General features: G+C 61.2%; 1 protein-coding gene and 1 long non-coding RNA gene across 5 annotated transcripts in view; one reads left to right on the plus strand and one right to left on the minus strand.

Moving 5' to 3' along the window:
• Positions 1-1998: 1998 nt before the first annotated feature.
• Positions 1999-20630, plus strand: part of Ctbp1 (C-terminal binding protein 1) — a 30168-nt gene continuing 11536 nt past the window's right edge. For 2 of the 4 annotated variants that reach the window (XM_048364003.1, XM_048364004.1), the window contains exons 1-2: positions 1999-2197; positions 18732-18886. In XM_048364003.1, the coding sequence (XP_048219960.1) occupies positions 2158-2197; positions 18732-18886 (195 nt within the window). In that variant the 5' untranslated portion in view covers positions 1999-2157. Of the gene's footprint in view, positions 2198-11301; positions 11495-18731; positions 18887-19093; positions 19213-20630 lie in introns of those variants that run through there. The other 2 variants (XM_048364006.1, XM_048364007.1) reach the window with 2 other exon arrangements.
• LOC125364440 lies at positions 15220-17121 on the minus strand. Its single transcript, XR_007213523.1, has 3 exons — positions 17045-17121; positions 16028-16057; positions 15220-15647 (listed from the first exon to the last, which is right to left on the minus strand). It is a non-coding gene; the product is annotated as an uncharacterized LOC125364440 (long non-coding RNA).

A 20630-nucleotide genomic window follows, 5' to 3' on the forward strand; every position in this document is an offset into this window, starting at 1 on the left:
CTGCCTGCCTAGTAAGCACAAGACCCTGAATTCAAATTCTAGTAATGCCAAAAGCAAACGAAAAAAATCAGCAAGAAGACTTGGTGGTGTCAGGCATCTTGATCAATGTCTCAGAACAGAGCGTCCAGAGGTAGACCTGTACTTACATAACTAACCGGTGTGTGATGGGGGTAGACTCCTGGGCACTGGCAGCTTACCCAGGTGGGCTGATGTGGAGAGGAAGACAGGGCCTGTGGTCGCTGTGGCCAGCCGGGCACCTGGCTTCCTGGGTGCAACTCTCCACTCCAGGCATAGGTGTGGGGAACAGATCAGTGTGGTAGCTGCAACCTCAGCTTAAGAAGGAAGCATCCAGAAGGCAGACCGGCGAAGAGGGAAGGGGGCAAGCCAAAGCCGGCTGGAAGCACTTGCATGGCCTGTCTGGGGAGGCTGTGGCGTGGGGGGCTGGCGGAGGAGCAGAGCCTCTTTCCTCTGCCTCATTCTCTGCTGTGTGCTGCAATTGTAGGAGGCTCTGCTCAACCTGCATCTCAAAATAAAATAGGCCCTAGAGAAAGTTTATTTCCGGAAGGAGAATGGCTGTGCATCAGGAGGCCCACTTGCTAGGCCGCCGTGGCCCTCACGTTTTAAGTTTGCTGTGCATGTGCCATCCACACATGCTAATTGGATTTCTTCCCACACACGCGCTTGTTTACCCCACTTCTCAGGTCAAGGTCACCAGCTGTGGGCGTTGGAGGGCCTGAGGGCTCTGCCTCCCACTTTCCTCAGCCCAGTGCCCTGTCTCCCTGCTGCCCACGCAGGACTCCCACTCCACCCAGTCCTGCACCACTTACCTATGTAGATCAGACAGGAAGGCCTAGGGGGGTCCTCTCCTGTGGCCCTGACCTATTAGCCCAGCTGCTACTGGCCTCCAGCTGTGGCTTTTTGTCTCCTGTACGGTATCTGTCTTCAAGTTCTCTGCTCATTCTTGTTGTAGTTAACAGAGGGCGAGTATACTTCATCGTAGATTTTTCTCATCCAGCTGGAATTGTTTTTTGGGGGGTGGAGGGGTGGACTGCACTATAGAGCCCAGGTTGACCTCCCAAGTGCTGAGATTACCCACATGCTCCCCCACGCCTGCCTCCCATCACCTGATGAGAACCCTTTGGCTCAGCTCTCTGTGAGGCCGCTTCTCCTGTCTCAGGGCTCCACTCCCACGGGGCCTCCCCGGTCCCCTCTGGCCAGGCACACGGCAGACGTGGGGCCCGCTTCTAGAGGGGGTGGGCGGCGGCGAGGCGGAGGCAGAGCCCCCCTGGCGGCCGCTCCACCCCCCGGGGCCCGTCTCACCGCAGAGAGCCTCGCAGAGCCTAATCTAGGTTTTGCTTGCGGGTGGTTTTTTCCCGGTGCCGGTGCCGGTCCCGGGGCTTGAACTCAGGGCCCGGGCGCTGCCCCTGACCCTCTTGGGCTCCAGGCCAGCGCTCTGCCACCCGAGCCGCAGCGCCACCCCAGCTCAATTCACCTTTGACACCAGTCAGTGGCCTCGGGTCACCTCCGCGGGGCCGGGGTCCGGGGCTCCCCGGGGCCGGGCTCCCCCCCCCCCCGCGGGCGGCCGGCCTGGCCTCCCCTCCCGCCCTCCCGTGTTCCCGAGCGTTCTCGGGAGGGCTCAGGGCGCGGCCTCGGGCGCTCGGGAACCTTCTCCCTCCCGGTGGGCACGCGGGCTCCGTTCCTCCCACGGACTCGGGCCGCTGTCCCGGTTTTTCGGAGCTAACGGGACCACTGACCCCCGCCCCGCCCCCCGCGCGCCGCGGCCCGGCCTGCGCGGCCCGGGCCCCGGGGCCGCCCTCGGACTCGCCCCGCGGCGCGGCGGCGCAGGGCGGGCGGGCGGGCGGGCGGGCGGGCGGGCGGGCCGCGCGGCCTCGGAGCCGCCCGCCCGCGCCCGCCGCGCCGCCGCGCCGGCAAACACGAGACCAACCGAGGCCCCGCCCGCGCGCGCGCCCGCGTCCCCGCCCGCTCGTCGGTCGGAGCGCGGCTGGCGGCGCGGCGCGGCGGCGGCTCGGCACGGCGGTGCCCGGGCGCAGGCGGGCGGGCGGAGCGGCGGACGGCGCCGAGGCCGCCCCAGGTGCGGGGCTCGCGGCGGCGGAGCGCGCTGGACTCGTCGGGGCCGGCGGCCGCCCGCGCCTTTCAATGGGCAGTTCGCACTTGCTCAACAAGGGCCTGCCTCTCGGTAAGGCCGCGCGCGCGCATTTCCGGCCGCGGGCGGGGGCGGGGGCGGGGCGGCCGGGCGCGCGCGGCGTCGGCTTTGTATGCGAGTGCGCGTGCGCGCGAGGAGCGCGCGCCGGGGGGCGGAGCGGCCGCGGGGCACTGCGCAGGCGCGGGGGTGCTCACCTTCCCTCGTTCACCCGCTCGGCCCCCCCCCCCCCCGCCCCACGCGGCCCGCTCAGGTGACAAAGGGGCTCGCGGGCCCGGCCGGGCCCGGCGCGGCCTCTCGGGGCCCGAGGTCCGGCCGCGACCCCGCCGGACCTTGGCTGCCAGCCTCAGGCCCGGCGCGGGCCGTCCGCTGTCAGAGCCGCGCGGCCTCCCGGGCGCGGCCCCGAGGCCTCCCGGAGGACCGCCCGGGGCGGCCCGGGGCTTCGCCCTGCGCGAGGCCCGGGGCGGAGCGGCCTCGGGGCCGGCGGCCTCCCGCGCGCCGCCTCAGCCCCGGCCGTCCGGGCGGCGGCCCTCGCTGGTATCTACTCTCCTCCGTCCGGGAGGGGTGGTCACGCCCGGGGCGTCCCGGCGGAGGGGGCCGGGCCCCGCCTCCACGGAGGCCGGGGGGGGGGACGGGGGGGGGCTGGGGCGGCCACCCCGTGCCCGCCGGCGGCCTGCTCCGCGTCGTGATTCAGGGGTTTGGCCGCCGCCCCCCCTCGCCGGGGCGCCCCTCTTCCGCCCTCGGGGCCCGGGCGGCCCGCGGCCCGGGGCCGAGGGCGGGCGTCGCCCTGGCGGTAGATAACCCGCGGTGGCCGCGCGGAGCCCGGACGCTTATCGGGCCGGGCCGGGCCGGGCCGGGGCCTCCTCCCGGGCGGGCGGGGCCTGGGTGTGGCCGGGCGGGCCTGGCCCCCTCCCCCACGGGCTGCACCTGCCACCCAGTGAGGCCCGAGGCTGGGAGTGCACTCGGGGCCCACACCTGAGCCCGCGGAGTTGCAGGCCGGACTTGCCGGTGGGGAATCCGGGCACCCGCCTCTGGGCAGGCCTGGGAGGATGGCCTTCCTGCCGGCCCTGTTTACGGGCTCAGCTCTGCCTGGCCCAGCGGCAACCCCGTCCCCGTCTGTCTGGAGGACAGATTTGCCTTCTAGGAAGGAAGCGGGGAGATGGGTTTTCTTCCACGTGTCCTGGTTAGGCTGTAGGTGGGACCCGAGGCCAGGACAGGTAGGCAGTTGCAGAGTAGTCTGCCTCCCAGTATTCCTCCTTTATCACGGGCACACACAAGGCACAGGTCCATCATAAACAAGAGCAGAAAGGATGTCCCCAGTGGGCGGGCACTCCGACCTCCAGGCTGCTGTTCCTCTCATCTGCTCCCCAGGGTGGAGCGTTCCTCCGAGCAGTGACTGGTGGCCCAGGCCATGTGTAGCTGTGTCTCCATCTGCTACATGAGGTGACAGCTGAAGGCTGTGCCAAGCCTAGGTACAGCTTTGTGGGAGTGTGGGGTAGGACTGTGCTCTGTTTGTTTTTTTTTTTAATCACTTAGGGCCTTGCTGTGATTTAGGTCTACTCTTTCTGTGCTCTGAGACTTAGCTGCCTTGTGTGTCCATCCGTACCATGCAGTGTTGGTCGTGGGTACTGTGGAAAGAGGTCTGTAGACTCCTGTCCTTGCCCGCAGCCTCTTTGGTCTCTCCTCCCCATCTTCTTGCCAACAGGCCTGCAGCTGGCTCAGCCCTGTGCTCATCAGTTGCCCTGGGGCACCTGCCCATGACAGCTCTGACAGCCTCTTCCTTTCTGTTGTATCCTCCATCCTCAAGCACAAGCTGTGGCTCTGCATCTGACTGCAGAGGTTTTGGAGGAATCTCCACAGACCTCCTAGGGTGCCCCACGAGCCCCTGCAGCCTCATCCTGTTCAGCTGTAGCCAGCATTCTTTGGTCTCTTGAACCCTGTGAGGTGGGCACATGACTGGACATCTACTCAGTTCTGGCCAGTGAAATGGGACCTTTTACCTGCTGCAGCTGCCCTTTTTTGGCCTAAAGATACTGCAGTGCGGGGGGGGGGCAGTAAAATGTGGCTGGGGTGTTGAGGTCTGTGGGCTTGGTCCTGTGAGTGTCCAGGTTGGGGCCGATGGTGTGGGTCCTGCCGAGGCCTGTCTGCCTCTTTCTGGCCTGTGAGCCACTCCCCTTCAGTACAGAGTTTGAGTATCTGGCCAGCTGTCACTTGACTCTTGGCTTTGCTGGGGGTGATAGTAGCCGCCCCTCTTCAGAAGGCACTAGGGTTCAGAGAAGTCCAGTAAGTGCCTCAAGATTCCAGGGTGGGATCCTGCCTCCCCTTTCCCTTTCCAGCCAGCAGTTCTCTGCAATCTTCCACCCGCCCTTTGGGCTTCCTGTGGTCAGTGCCCTGCAGGGCATGACCTGGTCTGAGGCATCAAGGTGCTGGGGAGTCTAGTGCCCTGAGAACTCTGAAGGGAGAACCCTGCTCAGGTGACCCCTGTCTCAATAGCTTCTCCATGCGGCCCGCAGAAAAACAAAAGAGGCGTGTGTGACCTGAGATGTGAGGTGTGTGTGGCCTGGATAGTGGTGGGTAGATGTCCTGGCTTCAGATTCAGAGTGCCTGGATGTCGGGTGCTGAGCGAGGAAAGACACAGCATGGGTTGAGTTGGTTTTGCTGTTCAGCCATTTCTCCTGAAAGTGGTCAGCACTCCCAGTGACTCCCAGGTATTGGCCGTGACGTTTGTGGATGAGAGCTGTGTGTGTAGATACATCATCTCCCGTGGTGAGAGCCCTGTGTGGGTGTGTGAGTGTATCCAGCTCCTATAGTGAGAGCTGTGTGAGTGTGTCCAGCTCTGCTGGTGAGAGCCGTGTGGGTGTGTGAGTGTGTCCAGCTCCCGTGGTGAGAGCCGTGTGTGAGTGTGTCCAGCTCCCGTGGTGAGAGCCGTGTGGGTGTGGGTGTCCAGCTCGCAAGTCTCTGTGTCCCCGCAGTACCCTCTCCCTCCCTCCCTCCCCTCGGGGACAACCTATGAGGTGCTGTCCATGGCACTTACCACCTCATCGAGCCTGGGCGGTGTGCCGTGGTCTGGTGTGGTGTCTGGAGAGTGATCTCTTGGTTCCTTTGTACAAAGCCAAAACCTGTGGAGAAACCACTAGTCCAGCTAAGCATCAAGCATGATGGTTTTAGCTGCCGTGAGTCCTCTTTCTGGGCTCCACGTGTCCCCCAGCCAGCCTCACACCTGTGCTGTTGGTAGGGTGATAGGGCCAGCTCTCATGGGTGATGTAGGAGACAGGCTTGGGCTCAGCCCTGCCTCTAAGACTCTTGGCCTGGGGTGGCTTGCGGGCTTGGGCTGGCTAGGGTCCTCTGTAGGAACGGTGCTCCAACTCAGGCATGAGGGCAGGGGACTCTGGCCCTTTCTGCACCCCTCCTGGGCACTGCTGTCTCCTCCACAGGCCCAATCGGCTTGCCGTGTGGTCTCCCGCATCATTCGCTGTAGGAAGACCCGCAGTGCGGTACTGGAGGCAGGATCTTCAGAGGACAGTCTCTGACAAGCTGTGGCCTTTCTGTCCTGTGTAGGGTCGGGCTTCCTTTGCCTCTACAAGGCGTCCCATGCAGTCTGGCAGAGGACAGCCCCTCTTCTCTGGCAGGAGCATGCTCCCACTTACTTTGGGATGGGCATGTTCTCCTGTGTCCAGCCTTGAGCTCCCTGCGTGTGCATACTGGGACGTGTGCCTTTGCTCCACTTGCATTGGGATAGGTGAAGTCCTCCGACATCTGTTGGATGAGATCTGGTGAATCCAAACCCTTATTGTGTTTCTATCTTGTGTCTGCCCTGGCACGCAACACAAGGCAAGCACTTGCGGCTTGAGAGCCTCCTGCCCAGCCCAGGCCTCTGGCAGCCTCTCTTCTGGTGGGCTTCATAGCTGACCTTACCCAGGGAGCCTGGCCCTGAAGCCTGCTGCTGGAAAGAGCAGAGGGCATTCCCTGGCTCCATCTTGGGCCATGCTTAGCACCCACTCACTCGTCAATCGCCACCTGAGCAACATGGCCAGGCCCTTTCCTTAGGCCTCCAGGACTAGGCAGGAAAAGGGTCAGGAGGTCTCGGTGACACCCAGAGGGCGGTGCTGGGGACCAGCCAGCAGGGGTAGCTCAGTTGACTGGAGAGGGTTGCTCAGGCTAGCGTGCAACCAGAGTGATCTTTAGTCCAGAGTGACTTGTGCTTAAGAGGGAGTGAGGTCAAAGCACTGTGTCTCAAGTAAGTAGTAACGTGTTAGCCTTGAGCAAAAAAGCTCAGGAACAGTGCCCAGGCCCTGAGTTCAAACCCCAGGACTGACATACATGACATACATGACATGTGCACACGAACACACACACACAAAAGGAGGAGTGAAGGCAGGTGAGAGGAGAACCAGTGGCACCGCTGGCCAGAAGGCTGGAACCCCACCAGTGTTACGAGAGCCCCTTCCTGGTGAGCCTTAAGGGAGGTGCAGGTAGCTGAAGGGTGGGAGGACTTGGTCCGGGTTGAGGACCGATGGCCGTTCCCAGGTGAGAGGCAAACGTTCTTTGTGAGGTAACTGCCAGCTTTGGGGTGGATGTGGGCATAGAGAGTGAATGGCCCTCGGCAGGTGAGACCAGGGTGGGACAGTCACTGCAGCTGGGGGGCGGTGGGGCGGCAGGGACACGTTCTAAACCGTTGAGTCGGAAGCGATCAGGGCTGTGAGGCCGGGGTGCCTGAGCTGTGCCGGGAGCCGCGTCAGGCCTGCTGAGACGGCAGCGGAGCGCTCTTGGTCCCGGGCGCTTTGATGCCCTCCCTCAAGGGTGGTTATCCACAGTGCGGGCTGTGGCATCTGGCAGACCCCGCGACTTGTGCTGTCCCTTGTCTTGCCATTTGTTTTATACAATAAGATTTTTATTTTGGAGCAGCTCTAGACTTGACAGACAATTGTAGAGATGGTCCTGAGGGTTTCTGAGCACCTGTACCTTTTCCCATGTGCCAGCATCCTGCCTCCACCTGAATGGGTGTCATGGCTGGTGGCCTGTGTGGATGTGGTCCAGGTCTCAGGAGGTTTTTGATAGCTTCCGTATCCCTGCCACTTTGCTTTCCTGTGGCCCCCCTGTGGCCTGTGCCTTGAGGTATTGGATGGCACGTGCACCCACCGACCTCTCTGCTCTCCAGCACATACTCGGAGCTTCTCTGTGGCTCCAGCTTGGTCCCTGAAGCTCAGTGGTGGCGTCTTGTGGCCCACGTGTAAGGCACAGGGCTCAGCTATGCCTGCACCTGTGCCTGTGGGGCCTTTCCCGTCAGCCGTCCTGGCTCCGGGGCTCCAGGTGCTGTCGCCTGCCAGCTCTGGGACTCAGGTGGGTTCAAGGGCCTGTGGCAGAAGAAGACCATTGAGGGCAGGGGCAGGCGACTCCCTGCACATAAGGGGCAAACAGCTGCCTCTGCACACTCAGGGGCCCCCTGTGTACCTTAGACTCCCCTCATGTGCACGTACTCGGAATCCCCCTGTGCACACGGAGCGTCCCCCCATGTGCACACACTCAGAGCCTCCCTTTGTGCACACGGAGCGTCCCCCCATGTGCACACACTCAGAACCCCCTTGTGCACACTGAGTGTCCCCCCTTGTGCACACACTCAGAACCCCCTTGTGCACACTGAGTGTCCCCCATGTGCACACACTCAGTCCCCCATGTGCACATACTTGGTCCCCTATGTGCACACTCAGTCCCCCATGTGCATACACTCAGAAGCCCCTTGTACATACTGAGAGTCTCCCCATGTGCATGCACTCAGAGCCCCCCCATGTGCACGCACTCAGAGCCCCCCGTGTGCACGCACTCAGAGCCCCCCGTGTGCACGCACTCAGAGCCCCCCCGTGTGCACGCACTCTGAACCCCCCCATGTGCACGCACTCAGAGCCCCCCCATGTGCACGCACTCAGAGCCCCCCCGTGTGCACGCACTCTGAACCCCCCCATGTGCACGCACTCAGAGCCCCCCATGTGCACGCACTCAGAGCCCCCCGTGTGCACGCACTCTGAACCCCCCCATGTGCACGCACTCAGAGCCCCCCGTGTGCACGCACTCAGAGCCCCCCCATGTGCACGCACTCAGAGCCCCCCCATGTGCACGCACTCAGAGCCCCCCCATGTGCACGCACTCTGAACCCCCCCATGTGCACGCACTCAGAGCCCCCCGTGTGCACGCACTCAGAGCCCCCCGTGTGCACGCACTCAGAACCCCCCCGTGTGCACGCACTCAGAGCCCCCCATGTGCACGCACTCAGAGCCCCCCCATGTGCACGCACTCAGAGCCCCCCGTGGGGGATGCACTCAGAGCCCCCCATGGTTGAGCCACAGCCCTGTGCTGCGTGTCCTTCAGTGGCCGTCGAGATGCTCACCATGCATGCCGAGCGAGGCCTGTGCTGATGGCTGGGGCCACCTGCTCCACTTCTGGAACCCTGTGGCTGGAGCCTGTCTGGAGAGTGGGCCAAATGGTTGCCTGCTAGGCGCTCCAGTGTCATCTTGGATGGAGTGCCGGGCTTGGGTGAGGCAAGGAAGCCCTGGGCTTGGGGCAGCTGTTAAGGTGGGCAGGTGGGCAGGCAGTGGCCCAGGGGGACCTTGGGCCTGTGTTTGGCCCTCTGCCCGTCACAGGGTCACTTCTCAGGACTTCAGTCTGTCTTCTTTTTCTATAGACAGATGTGTCGCTCAGCCTCTGATTTCTTGGTCTCACCGCTTTTTGGAACCATCTTGTCATCCACTGCTGCTGGGATGTGGCTTCTGAGCCCCGCAGCCCTGCTGGACAGTGGCCATGGCTCTGGCAGGTCGCGGTGACCACCTGAAGGGAGAGTGGGCTTTGTTTGTCCACAGCATCAATTAAATCGCCTCTTTGGTGTCAGGTCTGGTGTCAGGCCCCCTCTGTGTAAGTCCACGCAGATGCCAAGCCTCCTCCCTGGCTCCTCTCTCCTGCAGCATAGATAGATGCCTACTTTTAAGTGACAGACAGGGAGGGAGGCTGGGTCCTGGGCCCCGGGGGTTCCGCTCTGCTCTCTGCTGTTTGCTTTCAAGAACATGGCATGGCTGACGGTTGGTCTTCCTCTATGTGAGGTAGGAGCCAGCCAGACCTCCTGTCAGAGGCCTTTGTCAGCCACCAGGCACAGAACGGCCATCCGGGATCACTGCAGACCGGAGAGCAGGTTCGGCCCGGGAATGCCTGGCGAGGACACTCATGTTACCCCTATCTTCTCTGGGTCTTGGGAGGTGGAGCCTCGGGCCTGGCACTTGACTGCCCTTCCTAACACCTGTTGTAGCCTTAGAGGTAGAGTGGTGCCCAAGGCTGGCTGGGTCTCTACAGCCTGTGCATGGAGCGGTACCCTGGGTCCAGTGACCTTGCTGCCATTCCTGATCACTTCCTCTTCCTGTCCCTTGCCTGTTGGTGTGACACATGTGAGTCAGTAGAACCAGTCACTGGTGAAGTGTGTCTCGGCTCTCCCCCGCTGGAGGATGGTGCTGGGGGCTGGAAGGTTTATATGGCCGTGCTTGAGCCTTTCGGGGCCCTGCTGGGGGAAATGTGACCTGAGGATGAGGTGGGGGCCTAGATCTGACTCAAGTGAGTTGGAGGGTGCTGTCCCCATTTGCCTGCTCACCCTGTTGGCTGCTTCCTGGTGTCTGCCCTGACCTTGGGGGAAGAGCAAACGTCTCTAGGCCCCTGTGGTTCAGGGCAAGCCCTCTACAAGGGCTCCAGAGGTGCCAGGTTGTTGCAGGTCTGTTGTCTGAGTGGTTCAGGCGGCATTTCCAACGTTGCCTTTCTCCTTGGGGCAGCAGATATTCACAAGTGTTAGCCAGTATCGACTGACATTGATTAGCTTTGAATATGACTTATATGTAAGTTCTGACAAGTGTTGAGGAGCTGAGCGCTGGGCGGTATGGATGTGTTGGAGCTGGTCAGGCAGCCTGGCCCATGCTTCCAGGTTCTTCCTCCTACTGTCTGGGGAAGCCCAGTATGGAGCTACCATGAGGTAGGGCTGGGGCCTGTGGCAGATGCATAGCATAGGTGTGTGTGTTGGGAGAGGGGGGTTCCTTAGGGTCACCTTGCCACCTCGATGGCTGAGCCTCTATTGTCTGCAGTGAGCCAAGGTTGTTTGTGTCCTGGAAGCAGTGGAGGCTTATGCTTGAGGCATGAGGAGTCTGAGAAGACTCAGCCTTCTGGAAGGAGGTGGCCCCCCACACAGGGTATGCTGGGCCTAGGCCAGTGTCTCGGACTTCTGGCCACCTATGTCCTCCTTGCTGAGTCATCAGAAGCATGGCCAGACAGGTAGTTTTGTTTCCCTGAGTCAGTACAGGGCTCCTGAGACCAGGCTCCACCCCACCGGCCGGACGTCCCTCCCAGCATTGGTGCTGGCCCCTGTGCTGAGAGCAGGGGCCTGGGTGGCATCTCTACACAGCCCCAGCCTGCAGGTTGGAAGGCCCTGCTGAGGTGTGTTGAGCACCATTGCTTCGTGGTGCTCACTCTCAATCCCATGCCAGGCCTTGGCTGCAGCTGGGCAAAATTCCTGAGCAGCAGTTCTGGGAGCTAGAAGGGGAGCTGTGAGGGATGCTGAAAGCCCTTTCCCCTGGTGGCCTTGCTAGAGACCTCTTCCCAGCCCGACAGGCCAGTGATTGTCAACATGCGATAGAAAGATCCAGAACCAGCACATAGACCTCTTTCTGCAGTTTTTGTCTCACCCAGTACCTCCATACCCTCTATGCATTCCCATCATAATTTGTGGACACATCACTTTCCCAGAGCCCATGGGCTCTAGCCCCTCCCTGGGAGGAGACAGGGCCACTCTGCACTCATCCTCACACACAGTCCTTGGCTGGGCCAGAGGCCCATAGGTGGCCACAGCCAGAGGCCTGTTCCGGGTGTGAGTAGTTGGCTTTGGGGCTGGCCTTGGCCTGGAGCCATGCATTAGAGGAGCCGGGAGCCCGCTGCGTCTGGGGCAGAAGCTTTGGGGCTGTGGCCAGCGGTGAGCCTTGCGTTGCAGGTGGGTGTGTGGAGGCGGCACCTGTCAGGGCTGAGGACGCAGCTGAAGCAGCGCTTCCCGGGGCCTCTTGGAGTCTTGAGTTTGAGCTGGCCCTTGACGGCACTTTAACTTGTCTCTTGTGCTTGATTTTTAGTAAGACTTTGAACCTGATGCAGGCTTCAGTGGCTGCTGTGAAGTCGAAGCCTGAGAGCTTTGGTTGGAGACAATAAGACGTGGGATGAGGCTCCGTGACAGGACGCGGTTCTGCCTGGGGATTCTGAAGACCAAAAGCTCTGGACAGGCGAATTCATGGTCGTGGAAACCCAGCCCCATTTAAGCAATGTCAGGTTGGTAGGGGCTCCTGGAGTACAGCATGCAAAGCTGCTCTGCAGATGCACAGAGGCCGCGTGCTCCTGGCTGCGCTGTCCCGAGCAGGCGGTGCTCGGAGGCAGCATGTTAACAACCGCGCTGTCCCACCTGCACACGCAGAGGCCGCGTGCTCCTGGCTGCGCTGTCCCGAGCCTGCTCCTCACTGCGCTGTCCCATCTGCAGATGAGGCATGCTCATAGGAGTGCTGGCCCTGCACATGCAGAGCCCGCGTGCTCTGGCTGCGCTGTCCCGAGCCTGCTCCTCACTGCGCTGTCCCATCTGCAGATGAGGCATGCTCATAGGAGTGCTGGCCCTGCACATGCAGAGGCCGCGTGCTCCTGGCTGCGCTGTCCCGAGCCTGCTCCTCACTGCGCTGTCCCATCTGCAGATGAGGCATGCTCATAGGAGTGCTGGCCCTGCACATGCAGAGGCCGCGTGCTCCTGGCTGCGCTGTCCCGAGCCTGCTCCTCACTGCGCTGTCCCATCTGCAGATGAGGCATGCTCATAGGAGTGCTGGCCCTGCACATGCAGAGCCCGCGTGCTCTGGCTGCGCTGTCCCGAGCCTGCTCCTCACTGCGCTGTCCCATCTGCAGATGAGGCATGCTCATAGGAGTGCTGGCCCTGCACATGCAGAGCCCGCGTGCTCTGGCTGCGCTGTCCCGAGCCTGCTCCTCACTGCGCTGTCCCATCTGCAGATGAGGCATGCTCATAGGAGTGCTGGCCCTGCACATGCAGAGGCCGCGTGCTCTGGCTGCGCTGTCCCGAGCAGGTGGTGCTCGGAGGCAGCATGTTAACAACTGCGCTGTCCCATCTGCACATGCACAGAGCCCGCGTGCTGCTGGCTGCGCTGTCCCGAGCAGGTGGTGCTGCCCAGGTCCACTCCACAGGCGTCCTTGGGTCACCTGTGTAGAAGCGGGCTGCTCCTGTTGGCCTTTTACAGCCTTTGCGCTTGGATTTTGTTTCTATCCAAAAGTGTCCCAAGAGGCTGGGGTGTAGGAGCTCAGGCCAGGTCTTCTCCCATGATAGCCACAGGGTCCCGAGGCCTCGTGTTGGCCCCATGGAGACCTGAAATCTCAGCCAACCAGTCCTAGCATGTGCCGGCAGGGGCTCGTTGTCACTGGTGTCCTAGTCAGGGAAATGCTCTGAGTAAGCCTAGCACAGCCCATAGTTCTCCTGCTGAGACCTACCACGGCATGGGGCAGGCCTCTTGTCCCAACCCTGGCCACCTCCACTGACCGAGGAAGGACTGTCATCTGTGGACGGCCTGATGCTGGGGCAGCTCCGCCAGTGACTGGGAAATGTCACCAGGAGACCACTGAGCTGTGTGACGGTGAAAGAGGACAAGGCTGGGCCTCTCGTGCGGTGCCCTCCTTGTCCTTCAGATGAGAACATGGGCTTAGACTCGGCCTGGCCACACCAGTGCCTGGGGGCCCTGAGGAGAGTCTGCTGGTCAGCGAGGCAGGTGCTTCAATGCGGTGTCCCCATCTCATGTACACTGGGTTCAGACTCTTGTGAGGACTTGCTTTGTGGCCTTGGAGGAGCTTTTTTGGATAAGGGTTATCACTGTCCATGTTCTTACAGGTATTAAAGCTGAGGAATGCTAAACGGTATCATCAGCTCTCCTAAAACGCAGTCATAAATCCCTTACTCAGGGCTGGGAATGTGGCTTAGTGGTAGAGTCTTTGCCTAGCATGCATGAAGCCCTGGGTTCGATTCTGCACCTCATAAACAGAAAAGGCCAGAATTGGTGCTGTGGCTCAAGTGATAGAGTGTTATCCTTGATCAAAAGAAGCTCAGGGATAGTGCCCAGGCCGGTGAAAGTTCAAGGCCCAGGGCTGGCAAAAAAAAAAAAAAATAGAAAAAAAGAAATCCCTTACTCAGTACTTTTTAAGTAGCACTGTTGTGTGAGAGGTGACCGTGGTCCAAGTCCAGGCTGAAGGAGGTGCCTGTTGTCTTGCTGCTGCCGCCTGGTGATGACAGAGACAGTTGATGGGTGTTGTACCATAGCAGGACTGCCTTAAGAGAGAACCCAAGGGAGAGCAAACTGCAAAGCCTGGGTGTGGCCTCCTGGGTAGATCTTTTTTTTTTTTGGCCAGTCCTGGGGCTTGGACTCAGGGCCTGAGCACTGTCCCTGGCTTCTTCCCGCTCAAGGCTAGCACTCTGCCACTTGAGCCACAGCGCAGCTTCTGGCCGTTTTCTGTATATGTGGTGCTGGGGAATCGAACCTAGGGCCTCATGTATCCGAGGCAGGCACTCTTGCCACTAGGCTATATCCCCAGCCCCTCCTGGGTAGATCTTGAACCTGTGCTGTGTGTGAAGGTCGGTGGGCAGTGTCTTCTCCCGAGGAGCCTGTAGACCTGGAAAGGGGCATGTGAGTGGTGGTACCCCAGCCTGCAGACCGAGCCCTTGGGCCTGGCATTGCCTGGAACCCAGTTCTATTCCCTCTGGAGTGATTGGTGGGACCCGCCTAGCTCTGGGGTGATCGGTGAGACCCGCCCAGCTCCAAGTTGGTCAGTAGGACCCAACCCGCTCCCGGGTGGTCAGTGAGACCCGTCTAACGCTGCAGTAGTCAGTGAGACCCGCCTAGCTCCATAGTGGTCAGTGAGACCCGTCTAGCTCCGCGGTGATCAGTGAGACCTGCCCGGCTCCGCGGTGGTCAGTGAGACCCACGGTGGTCAGTGAGACCCGCCTGGCTCCGCGGTGGTCATTGAGACCCGCCTGGCTCCGCCATGGTCAGTGAGACCCGCCCGGCTCCACAGTGGTCAGTGAGACCTACGGTGGTCAGTGAAACCCACGGTGGTCAGTGAAACCCGCCTGGCTCCGCGGTGGTCAGTGGGACCCACGGTGGTCAGTGAGACCCGCCCGGCTCCGCGGTGGTCAGTGAGACCTACGGTGGTCAGTGAAACCCGCCCAGCTCCGCGGTGGTCAATGAGACCCGCCCAGCTCGGGTGGTCAGTGAGACCCACCCAGCTCCACGGTGGTCAGTGAGACCCGCCCGGCTCCGCGGTGGTCAGTGAGACCTACGGTGGTCAGTGAGACCCGCCCAGCTCCGTGGTGGTCAATGAGACCCGCCCAGCTCGGGTGGTCAGTGAGACCCACCCAGCTCCGCGGTGGTCAGTGAGACCCGCCCAGCTCCGCAGTGGTCAGTAAGACCTACGGTGGTCAGTGAGACCCGCCCAGCTCCGCGGTGGTCAGTGAGACCCGCCCAGCTCGGGTGGTCAATGAGACCCGCCCAGCTCCGGTGGTCAGTGAGACCCGCCCAGCTCCGCAGTGGTCAGTGAGACCTACGGTGGTCAGTGAGACCCACCCAGCTCCGCAGTGGTCAGTGAGACCCGCCCAGCTCGGGTGGTCAGTGAGACCCGCCCAGCTCCGCAGTGGTCAGTGAAACCTGTCTAGCTCCCGGGTGATCACTGAGACCCGCCCAGCTCTGTGGTGGTCAGTGAGACCCGCCCGGCTTCGCGGTGGTTAGTGAGACCCACGGTGGTCAGTGAGACCTGCCCAGCTCCGCGGTGGTCAGTGAAACCCATCTAGCTCCCGGGTGGTCAGTGAGACCTGTCTAGCTCCTAGGTGGTCAGTGAGACCCGCTTCACTTTGGGGTGGTCAGTGACACCTGCCTAGCTCCAGGTGGTCAGTGAGACCTGCCTCGCTTCTGGGTGGTCAGTGAGACCCCTGCCCTAGCCCAGCAGGTGTCTAACTCCAGGCCCAGGAGCATCCTGTGGTCCTGCTGTGTATGGCATGGCGTTCTCTGGGCATCAGCTGGCTGCCCCTCAGCCTTTCTGGCAGGGGGTGAGTTCTGTGAGGTACTCCCTGCTTTCTTCCACTGTGCCTCTGGAGCTTCTTTGTGCCTACAGCAGAAGTGTGGAGGGACAGCACAGGACTGGATCCTGTCCAGCAACTGCTCTGGAGCCGCCATGTGCTCAGTGGGGGACCCCACGGGTACACTTCTGTGCCTGTCCATGGCCAGCTCTCCTGGGCAGGATCCTGTACGGTTGAGGGGCTGCCTGTGGCAGGAGGGCTGCGGAGGCTCCAGTGGGGCCTTCTGTCCAGCACAGTGCGGTAAGGCAGTATGTTTGGGGGCCATAGGAGCTGTGTGCCTGAGAAACGCGTTTCTTCACCTGTGTGGGAGAGTGCCTCCATCCTGTCTCCTTGGGAGGGAGGGGAGCACCTCCATCCTGTCTCCTTGGGAGGGAGGGGAGCACCTCCATCCTGTCTCCTTGGGAGGGGAGCGCCTCCATCCTGTCTCCTTGGGAGGGAGGGGAGCACCTCCATCCTGTCTCCTTGGGAGGGGAGCGCTTCCATTCTGTCTCCTTGGGAGGGAGGGGAGCACTTCCATCCTGTCTCCTTGGGAGGGAGGGGAGCACCTCCATCCTGTCTTACTGCGAAGGGAGCACCTCCATCCTGTCTCACTGGGAGGGGAGCACCTCCATCCTGTCTCACTGGGAGGGGAGCACCTCCATCCTGTCTCACTAGGAGGGGAGCACCTTTATGGTGTCTCACTGGGAGGGGAGCACCTCCATCCTGTCTCACTGGGAGGGGAGCGCCTCCATCCTGTCTCCTTGGGAGGAGAGCACCTCCATCGTGTCTCACTGGAGGAGAGCACCTCCATCCTGTCTCACTGGGAGAGGTGCACCTCCATCCTGTCTCCTTGGGAGGGGAGCACCTCCATCCTGTCTCACTGGAGGAGAGCACCTCCATCCTGTCTCACTGGGAGGGGAGCACCTCCATCCTGTCTCCTTGGGAGGGGAGCGCCTCCATCCTGTCTCCTTGGGCGGGGTGCGCCTCCATTCTGTCTCACTGGGAGGGGAGCACCTCCATCCTGTCTCAATAGGAGGGGAGCACCTTTATGGTGTCTCACTGAGAGGAGAGCACCTCCATCCTGTCTCACTGGGAGGGGAGCACCTCCATCCTGTCTCACTGGGAGAGGAGTACCTCCATCCTGTCTCACTAGGAGGGGAGCACCTCCATCCTGTCTCCTTGGGAGGGGAGCACCTCCATCCTGTCTCACCGGGAGGGGAGCACCTCCATCCTGTCTCCTTGGGAGGGGAGCACCTCCATCCTGTCTCACTGGGAGGGGAGCACTTCCATCCTGTCTCACCGGGAGGGGAGCACCTCCATCCTGTCTCCTTGGGAGGGGAGCACCTCCATCCTGTCTCACCGGGAGGGGAGCACCTCCATCCTGTCTCCTTGGGAGGGGAGCACCTCCATCCTGTCTCACTGGGAGGGGAGCACCTCCATCCTGTCTCACTAGGAGGGGAGCACCTCCATCCTGTCTCCTTGGGAGGGGAGCACCTCCATCCTGTCTCACCGGGAGGGGAGCACCTCCATCCTGTCTCCTTGGGAGGGGAGCACCTCCATCCTGTCTCACTGGGAGGGGAGCACTTCCATCCTGTCTCACCGGGAGGGGAGCACCTCCATCGTGTCTCACTGGAGGGGAGCATCTCCATGGTGTCTCACTAGGAGGGGAGCACCTTCACGGTGTCTCACTGAGAGGAGAGCATCTCCATCCTGTCTCACTGGGAGGGGAGCACCTCCATCGTGTCTCCTTGGGAGGGGAGCACCTCCATCCTGTCTCCTTGGGAGGGGAACACCTCCATCCTGTCTCCTTGGGAGGGGAGCACCTCCATCCTGTCTCCTCGGGAGGGGAGTGCCGGGCTTCGCTCTACCCCCTCCCCATCTATGTGGGGGGTCCTGGGCTTGTCTGCCCCTTCCGTGTGGGATCCTTTCTCGCTCTCTCACGTCCCGCTGGCCAGTAGGGATTAGTTGCGGAAGCGGGGACCCAAGGTAGCCTCAGTTCGCGTGTGGTTGCGAGACCCCATGCCCGCCAGCCCAAGGAAGACACGGGAGCGTGGGAGTCCCAGAGAAAGCCTCTGGGGTGTTCTGGCTTATTCAAATGAGGAGCCGACAGATGTACCCCCAAAGGCGGGCACAGGAGAAGGACTACTGGTTGGCTACAAGGACTGTTCCTCAGGTGATGTCATGGGACTTCCTCTATGGGGGGAGACCACAGCCCCCAAGGACTGGGTTCTAGGTCCCCGCCATTAGACACGTGCTCGCCCCCAGGGGCGGGGGCTTCTCTTCCTGTTGAAAGCGGAAGGAGAGGGGACGGGCTAAAGCCAGCTGTGCCCTCTTAAAGGCACAGCTGTCCCCAACAGGGGAGCGCCTCCATCCTGTCTCCTTGGGAGGGGAGCACCTCCATCCTGTCTCCTTGGGAGGGGAGCACCTCCATCCTGTCTCACCGGGAGGGGAACACCTCCATCCTGTCTCCTTGGGATGGGAGCGCCTCCATCCTGTCTCCTTGGGAGGGGAGCACCTCCATCCTGTCTCACCGGGAGGGGAGCGCCTCCATCCTGTCTCACTGGGAGGGGAGCACCTCCATCCTGTCTCCTTGGGAGGGGAGCACCTCCATCCTGTCTCACCGGGAGGGGAGCGCCTCCATTCTGTCTCACCGGGAGGGGAGCACCTCCATCCTGTCTCACCGGGAGGGGAACACCTCCATCCGGTCTCACTGGGAGGGGAGCACCTCCATCCTGTCTCACTGGGAGGGGAGCACCTCCATCCTGTCTCACTGGGAGGGGAGCACCTCCATCCTGTCTCACTGGGAGGGGAGCACCTCCATCCTGTCTCACCGGGAGGGGAACACCTCCATCCGGTCTCACTGGGAGGGGAGCGCCTCCATTCTGTCTCACTGGGAGGGGAGCACCTCCATCCTGTCTCACTGGGAGGGGAGCACCTCCATCCTGTCTCACTGGGAGGAGAGCGCCTCCATTCTGTCTCACTGGGAGGGGAGCACCTCCATCCTGTCTCACTGGGAGGAGATGCTTTCAGATAGACCGAGGATTGCTGGGGGGTCCCCTCCCTAAAGCCCATCATGTGCGACTGCACATTCCTGTTGACAGGGTGACTGGTGGCCCAGCAGAACCAGAGCTGAGGGGCCTGCAGCCTCCCTCGTAGTCCATTTCACAGCTAGTCTAGAGTTCCTTGAGGGCTCATGCCCAGATGGGAGATGGTGACTGCTGGTAACCCATGTCTACGCTGCTGTCAGTGAGCTTTAGCAAATACTAGCCTGTCTTCCTTGCTAATTTTAACTTGCCATTTCAAAGGCCCACAGGAGCGTAGCGGTCTTCTGGTTCAATCTCTTTAACTCCTGTGGGTGGTGATGTACAAGGGTCCAGCTCTCACTGGGAAGGGTCTAAGTGGTCCACTCCTCTCCTGCAGGCGTCCGACCTCCCATCATGAATGGGCCCATGCACCCTCGGCCCCTGGTGGCTCTGCTGGACGGCCGGGACTGCACGGTGGAGATGCCCATCCTCAAGGACGTGGCTACGGTGGCTTTCTGTGATGCACAGTCCACACAGGAGATCCACGAGAAGGTAATGCCCTGCACCCCTGCGTTGCAGAGGGGGTCTGGAGCATGGGCTTTCCTACCCTTGGCCACAGCCTTGGCCCAGCACCTCAGCCTCTGGCCATGGCTGGTCTAAGCCCACCTGAGCTTGGGAATGACTGCTGCCCTTGCCCCTGTCCCTGTCTGGAGGTCAAGTTAGGTTGACCTGTGGCTTCTCGATTGTGTCCGTAACAAGCTCTTCCCAGAAGTGGGGCCCTGGAGTGCTGGTGGTGATGCAGGACCTGCCCAGGTGCTGGAGGGCAGGGGACGCTGCCCCCCCCCCACTCCTCTCCCTGGAGCAGTGGGCAGCTCCTGGTAAGCTCCCACAATGGGTGCTCCCTCAGATCCACGGGTGATGTGCAGCTTTTCACCTTGTCTCCACCTGTGTTACAGACTACTAAGGATAGTGGGAGAACTGCAGGGCACTCTCTGCAATCATGGGAAAGCTCCGGGAGTCAAAAGAGTGAGAACAGGGCTAGGCTACGCCCACAGGAAACCCCGCATCTGCCTTGGGGCCAGATCTGGCTACTGGGCCTTGTATTCGCTCCTTTGGGAGGAATGACAGGGCTAGAGGAGAAAGGTCTAGTTTGCAGAGCTGGAAAGTAGCAAAGTTCGGCTTTGGGTGTGTTTGCTGCCCAGTGAGGGTTGGGCTGAGACCTGAAAGGTAGTGAGTGATACATGGAATCACACTGGCTGCCACCAGCCAGCTAACACAAGTATCAGACGTGTCATCCTCTGCAGAGGGAGAGGGACGCACGCCAGCCAGCCTGGGCTCAGTGTGTGCTCACTGGCTGTTCTTTGGTGCATGTCCGTGCTGTGCACAACAGCCAGGTACACAAAGAACTGAGGCCTGGCTGCTGGGAGACCCAGCCGGCAGCGGGACCTGGCACTGTCACCAGAGCAAGAGAGAAGAGCCAGACCTGGAAACACTTGAAGGTGAACCTGCAGATCTGGAGAAAGTAAAAAATAAATAAAAAAATAAAATTAAATAAATGCAGAGCTAGAAAATAGCAAACGCTGGGGCTTGGAATGTGGCCTAGTGGCACGAGGGCTTGCCTTGCATGCATGAAGCCCTGGGTTCGATTCCTCAGCACCACATACACAGAAAAAGCCAGAAGTGGCGCTGTGGCTCAAGTGGCAGAGTGCTAGCCTTGAGCATTAAGAAGCCAGGGACAGTGCTCAGGCCCTGAGTCCCAAACTCCAGGACTGGTTAAAAAAAAAAAAAAAAGTGAAAAACAACTATGTCAAATGAAAAAAGGAAACTTCCAAACTCGTAAGCCACTAAATCCACTTTTACCAGTAAACAAATGTTCTCAACAAATGAATGAACAATGTAAACAAATAGGTAGCTAGACAGGCGAGAACAGGACCTGGGACTTCAGCGTGGCGGTAGATGGCTCCCTCCCCTGCCTGACAGCACCAGGTCAGGAACAGCCAGCCAGGGCCCTGGGTGGGGCTGAGCCCATCAGACAAGAGAGGCGGAGGCGCAGAAGGACGTTCCAGGGCTCAGTGCTGTGGCTGTGCCCTCCAGGAGCTGAGATGGGGTCCAGCAGGGACACAGGAGCCAGACCACAGGGGAGGGTCGAGAACTAGAGCACACTCCTGGACATGAACAGGACAAATGGAAAGTCCTAGTGGAAGGGGTTGCCACAGCATCAAGGGAGTCTGCAGGCAGGGTGAGAAGATGAGAAGGGCAGGTCTGGCCCTCCACAGGAGGTGCGAGGTCCTTGCCA

This window comes from Perognathus longimembris, chromosome 16 (genome assembly GCF_023159225.1).
Source record: "Perognathus longimembris pacificus isolate PPM17 chromosome 16, ASM2315922v1, whole genome shotgun sequence".
In the NCBI taxonomy this organism is placed as follows: Eukaryota; Metazoa; Chordata; class Mammalia; order Rodentia; family Heteromyidae; genus Perognathus; species Perognathus longimembris.